We start from the raw sequence: 6,000 nt of genomic DNA, 5'->3' as shown, positions 1-6,000 counted from the left end.
TCACGGCAGGGCCCCGAGGAGGCCGAGGCCCAGCGGGAGCAGCAGGACCCCCGGCAGGGCCCACGGCCGCCCCAGGGCGGGGGCCGCCGCGTTGCAGAGACTCTGGTTGCAGCACTGCCGGGTGATCCTGTTGCGCATCTCGGTGCCCGACGGCCACTCATACACCATGTTGGTGTTGGGGCACTGGGGGGCGCAGCGCTTGCTGAGCAAAACTTTCGTCCCTGATTCTGCAGAAGAGAGGAGGCAGGTGGTCCCTGGCGTCCAGGAAGGAGGGCTCGGGCCGCCGTGGGGTGCCGTCCCCACGGCCAGCACCCTCAGAATCAGAGGATGGCCAGCCCCACAAGCGCTAACGGACAGCCCCTCCTGACCCAGTCACCGCCCGCACCCCGCAGAGCCCAGGAGCGTGGCTGCCCAGGGCGGCCATCGAGTCCCAGCAAAGGCGGGGCCCAGGGCTGCTGGCCCTAAGGACCGCCCTGCCCTGAAGCCACACATGGCCCGGGAGCCCGGGGCCTTTGAGGGAGCAGCCGAGCGGGGCGGACAGAGGGACGAGGACCGCAGAGGCCCTGCTGTGCGCTCAGCCCTGGCTCCGCTCTCCTGGTTGCTCCTCAGCGGCAGGGAACCGATGCGGGGAGCCAAGCCCCCAACAGCCCCGGCTGCAGGAGGAAAGCCGGCCTGGGGCGGGACCCACGTTGCTCCAGGGTACAGCCTCACGCTGGGTTGCGTGTGTTCTGCTGAATCACACTGTAGGTTGTATTACGTGATAGCTGCATTTTACCATCTCTTCTCAGGAGAGACCCGGAGGCCCCCAGGGACCAACCGTGAGCCGCCACGGCCCCCGCCGCCAGCCCCGGGGCTCAGCGTGGAGGTCTCCAGGCAAAGGTGGGGGTGCGCAGGGGCCTGCGGATCAGAGCCCTCCTGACTCCCGCTCCCAGGTGGCGCCCACCGTGGCCCCCAGCCACCGGTTCCGGCTGAGAAGCTGTGGCTGGGGATAAAGAAAGCAAAACGGCGGGGGCGGCGGGGGGGTGGGTGCGGTGCGGACCCTCAGCCAACGCGCTTCTGCCCCTGCCAGCCACCTGCAAATCCCTTCTCTCTGTAAGGACGAGGGACAGGCAGTCCCTGCAGGTCGGGGTGACCAGGACGTGCGGGATGGGGCCCAAGGAGGGGCTGGGCCTCAGCGAGGAGAAGCCCGCCTTGGATTTTACCAGGAAGGCGAGGGTGGAAGGACACCCGGTGCCCGGAGCGTGGGCGTGATGCTGTCGGTTGGGGTGGGACCGCCCTGTCTGCTGGTGACGCCAAGGCAGAGGGCACCTACACAGCGAAGCCGCAACCTCGGCTGTGCCCGCATTTGTCACTGGGGCCTCCACGTATGGCTTTACCCCTAGGAAGCCCCATAATGGAGCAACATGCACTCTCTTGCGTTACGACTGAGTGCGGGGAAGGCAGGCGTGGGAGGCCCCAGGTGCATGGTGCAGAGCTGATTAAAGGACCCCGTCCCTGCCAGGCCCTCAGGACTCGAAGCCACAGAGGCGGTGGCTCTGCTGTAACTGGCATGTCCCCATGGCCGGCGCACCTCGCCAGCAGAACCAGCACACCCGGCCGCAGACTCTGGGAGAGCAGATGGTCTGTCCCCCTCCTGCTGTCTCTGGCCATTTGTGTACTTCCGGTGGCTTGCTGGTGACATTTCTGTGGGCTGGGGACGCGTTCAGGTCTGAGCTTACAGTCTGCTGTAAGGCTTGTTTTGGACGTGGAGCCCTACCAGGTGAGCGCACAGTCAGCCCTGCGGGCAGGTGACCCGGGGCACGGCAGGTGGAGCCGGCAGGTGGCAGGCCCCAGGCATAGCGTCCTGGGCCGCCTCTCGCCCGCCCTGCTCTCCCGTACACTCGGCGACAGCAGTTTCTGCCCAGCTAACAGCTCCTTGTGGAGCGCCATTCAGTAGCCGGCCATCCTTCCCTGGCCAAGATCCGCCGTCCGCGTCGGAGGGATACGCGTGAGCGGCTGGCGAACAAAAGGTCTCCGGGCGCCCCCGCCCCCCTGCCCCCAGCCCTGCAGAGCGCCCAGGGGTCCTGCGCAGGTCCGGGGGGAGCCCGTGCACGCCGCCCCAGCCAACGCTCCTAGGGACTCACGGAAAAAGGTCACCTCGTGAGAGACGCAGACGCGGTCCGTAGAGGAGCACGTGGTGGGCGTGCACAGCTCCTTCCTGGTGACTTTGAAGCACCGGAAGCAGGTCAGGGTTCTACCTGCGGGGCAGCCCCGGCTGCGCTGGAGCAGGCCTGCGCCCCCCCTAGTGCACCGTGCGTAGCGGCGCGAGAGCCCCGAGACGCTTTGGGGAGCCAGGCTGGGAGCCCCCGCGGCCCCCGCGGCCTCAGGACCACCTCGCCCGCCGCGCCCGCCCGCCCCTTACCTGGCTGTGCGGTGCTGCCCGCAAACCCCGGTGGCGCAGCCCGGGGGCCACGCTGGAGCAGGCCCGCGCCCCAGGCTCCCAGCAGAGCCCACAGCACCAGGACCGGCCCCTCCATGGTGTGTGGGCTGGAGGGGCAGAACAGACACGGAAGCTTCATCCTGAGCACCTGGCCCCCCGCGGTCCCGCCTCCCAGCCCCCGACCGACCGAGGCCTCTGGTGGCGCCTTCCCCCAGAGCTCCCCAAGGAGTGGCCCGTGAGGAGAGCTGGCTCTGGGAGGGCCAGGGCAGGGGCCTGTCCGCCTCTGCTCCGCAGCGCCCGCCCCGGGGAGCGCCTGCTGGGGCCCGGGCTGGCAGCCTCCGCCGCGCCCCCCACCCCCACCCCCGCCCCCGGCCCCCTGCCACAGCAGCAGGTGGGCAGGAACCGACTGAGTCTCCCCCGGCTGCCCCTAGGCCAGCCTCTGCCCCGGGCCGGCTGGGTGCTTCCCGCTCTTCCAGGAGCAGACCCGCGTGGGCAGGGCCTGGTTCTCACCACGGGGACACCGGCCGCTGGATGGCTGAGACACCTTCCTCAGGTGTGGCGGGGAGCTGTCTGGTGCTGGAGAAAGGCGAAGGGCCCCGGGGGCGGGGTGGGGGGGGCAGCGGGGTCATTGGAGCCAGAGAACAGGGGACATCTGCACAATCAGAGGTGACACTAAGGACAGCCCAGTGGCAGAAACGCCAAGAGCCTGACCTGGAGCAGGAACCCAGGAAAGGACACGCTCCGGGGCGCCCCGAGGCGTGGGGGCAGGGTGAGGAGGACAGGAAGGAGATGGGGAAGTGGGGGGAGGAAATCTTCAATCTTGCCCTTCTGTGAATGCTCCCCATGGGGCCTGGGAGGGGCGTGGGGGGCCCCAGAGCCGGAGGGGGGCTCTGAGCCTCCCCAGCGCCGACCAGCAGGTTCTCCAAGGCTCTGCCCAAGGCCCTGCTGCTGCCCCAGCTGGTGTGGCCCGCAGGGCAGGGGCTGGGCCGCCTCCAGGACCCTGGCAGGTCCCGGGGCCCTGCAGAGGGGCTGAGGCTTCCCAGGCACACAGCTCCCCTTCCAGTCCTTCCCAGTTCTTCCCTTTGTCTTGCCCTTTATTCTTGCTCCTCAGGAGCCTGTCCCCCCCCCACCCCCGTGTTAAAGAGTCAATGACACTTGTCCGTGCAAAGAGAGTTTCTGCGGTCCTGGGTGCCGCAGGGAGCCCTGCGAGGCAGTTTGGCAAGTGGGGACTGAGCCAAGGGGCAGAGGGGTCAGCAAGAGAAGTCACAAAGAGGAGGCATGGGGGGGTAGCTAGATGGACCTCCCCGACCCCCGCGGAGGCAGGTCAGGTGTCAGGCCTCTCAGGGCCGGGCCGGGTGGGGGTGGGCGCAGGGAGGGGGCGAGGAGCCCCTCAGGCAGCCAGGGCGGTGGCGTTTTTGCTAAAACTGCATTTTACGAGGACGGGCATAGATGGGCATGGAAGGTTCCGGAGCCCGACTGGAGTTCGGTCTGGCAAAGAATCTGTCGCTGCCACGCTCAGCACAAAGCTGTTGACACAGCCGCTGCACCGTCTCTCCCCTGAGGGCGGGCAGTGGTCTGCTGCGGCCCCTCCGCTCCGTGCTGTCCCCTGGGGACGCAGCAGCTCTGAGGGCCCCGGAACCCGGGGGGCTGGACACGCTGCCCTCTCTCTGGCCCCTTCCCGGGCCTGTCCCCAGGGCTGTCCCCTCAGGGGCGGCTCCCCAAGCCCAGGTGCCCTCCGTTGGGTGTCAGGTGGCCACACAGCTTTCCTTTCTTTCATTTTAAAATTTATTTGTATTTATTTTTTGCAACAAAAATACATTTTAAAGGAAGACGGAGCTGTGGCCTGGCCTCCTTTCCCCCAGATAAGCCACTGCCCCAGCTCCCTCCTTGTCTTCTCTCCGCGCTGCTGGCAGCGGCCCCAGGCCTCCCTTCCCGAGCCCCTGAAGCACTTCCCCAGACACGTGACTCCTGTCTCCAGCCCGGTCCCCTTCCCAGACCCTCCAAGTTTCCTCTTGCTGCTGGGGGAGACGGGGTCTGATGGGGGTCGCAGGAGTTGGGAAGTTTTAGTTTAAGGTAACGGTTAGTAAGCCCCGCAGCGAAAGCCTGCGAAAAGCTCTTGTTTCAGGAACTGAAGGCACCTCCCCTGACCCCCCCACTCCAGGAGGCCACAAGCAATTGACCCTTGTGCTTCAGAAGAGACCGCAAGGGACCACGGTGGCATCTGGGCCCTTGTGTTCCAGGAACAGACGTCCCGCTGCCCAGGACACAGGCCACAGGTAAAGAAACCCCGCTCAGAGGGAGAAGGGGTGCGGGGCGGCTGCCGGGCTGCGGCCGTTTTCTGATGAACCTCTTTCCCGCGTTCCAAGTTGCTCCCCTACTCTTTTTTTCTCCCTGAATTCCAAATCCCTTACTTACACTGTTGCACCCTTATAAAAAAAAAAGGCTGGCTTGCAAGGAACCGTAGCACGGTCTGCTAGGGGACAGACCCGCCCTCTTCTCAGGTCCCCGGCCACCTGATAAAGCGCCCGTAGTGAAGATTCAATCCCTGCCTCTGCTATTGGTTGAAGAATTACAGATCAGCGGGTCTGCCCGCTGCCAGCGGGCAGGGTTTACTCCCCACCTGCTCCCACGGAAGAGAAGGGCCCCGTGGCGGTGGGGCCGGGGGAAGGCAGAGGTTCCAGGCAAAGCCGGTCTGAGGGGGTCAGCGGCGGGGGTGGAGAGCGCGCCCAGCCCTCTGTCCTGAGGGCTTACATCGCGGGTGGGATGAGGGGTGAGGGGGTTACATATTGATTACCAGGTAAAGGTGCCAGCTTTGGGGGGGGGGGCGTGACTACCCAAAGGTGTCAACGGGCCCGCTCCTTTGGGCACGGTGAGCCCTTTTCGGCCGTCCCGGCCTTGGGGTGAGAGCACAGCTTCAAAGCGTCTCTCTCCCCAGGAGTGGGGACGACACGTGGAATTTCGGGGCTGCCCTCCTCCCTGCCTTGGTTTGTACTCACCCTACCCAAGCCCCGAAAGGCGTTTCTCGGTAACCAGGACGCAGACGCCGGTCAGCTGCAGCAATGTAGCTTCAGGGTTCTTTCTGCGCGTTCTCTGGCCTCACGCTGGCACGTCAAGAGTCATTTCCTCTCCCACGCTCTTCTTTTTATCACTGTATCGGGGTGACACTGGCTGACGATAATAGTCCATGCGCTCTGGGGACACATCTTCACGCTGCGGCATCCGGACGCCACCCAGCGAGCTCGCGGACAGGCACGTCACCCTGGCGCAGGGTCTTCGGGGGCCCGCGCAGCTTCGCACGCCAAGTCCCCGGCCGGCAGGGTCACTGTGCGGGGCTGCCTCGGGCCCGCCTCGGGCCAGCGGTAACGGGGTGGGGCGCGGCTCTTGACTTCTTGTAGGGAAGATTTCGGACACGAGTCCTCGTGACTCTGAGGGTACGTTTACTAAAGCTGGTGATGACCCAACACGGAGGGCCTGGCATTGAGGAAGCAGCAGGGAGGCGCAGGCTGTGCCTGCCGCCTTAGCTCCCCCAGAAGTCGGGGGGGGGGCCTTGGGCAGGGGTTCAGGGGGTTAGCCCGGGGCAG

The 6,000-nt window shown here is 66.3% G+C and overlaps 1 protein-coding gene across 1 annotated transcript; it reads right to left on the bottom strand.

Annotated features, from left to right (window-relative positions):
• LY6L (lymphocyte antigen 6 family member L) lies at window positions 1-5,638 on the bottom strand. Its single transcript, XM_054590694.1, has 5 exons — window positions 5,520-5,638; window positions 2,402-2,526; window positions 2,124-2,237; window positions 1,051-1,062; window positions 1-221 (listed from the first exon to the last, which is right to left on the bottom strand). Exons 1-5 carry the CDS (start codon window positions 5,636-5,638, stop codon window positions 1-3), a joined length of 591 nt encoding a protein of 196 aa, XP_054446669.1.
• Between the last annotated feature and the right edge of the window lie 362 nt (window positions 5,639-6,000).

This window comes from Pteronotus mesoamericanus, unplaced genomic scaffold, assembly GCF_021234165.1.
Source record: "Pteronotus mesoamericanus isolate MK-2021 breed Mesoamerican mustached bat unplaced genomic scaffold, CSHL_Meso_final scaffold_174, whole genome shotgun sequence".
NCBI lineage: Eukaryota > Metazoa > Chordata > Mammalia > Chiroptera > Mormoopidae > Pteronotus > Pteronotus mesoamericanus.
This window is presented reverse-complemented; position numbering and strand designations above follow the sequence as displayed.

Excerpts from the sequence above, each read along its gene's own strand:
- LY6L (XM_054590694.1), bottom strand. The coding sequence starts at position 5,638 with ATGCCGCAGCGTGAAGATGTGTCCCCAGAGCGCATGGACTATTATCGT. Across the intron at positions 2,527-5,519 it reads ATGACTCTTGACGTGCCAGC|CCCACACACCATGGAGGGGC; the intron begins GTGAGGCCAGAG and ends CTGCCCCTCCAG. Across the intron at positions 2,238-2,401 it reads GGGCAGCACCGCACAGCCAG|GTAGAACCCTGACCTGCTTC; the intron begins GTAAGGGGCGGG and ends GCTGCCCCGCAG.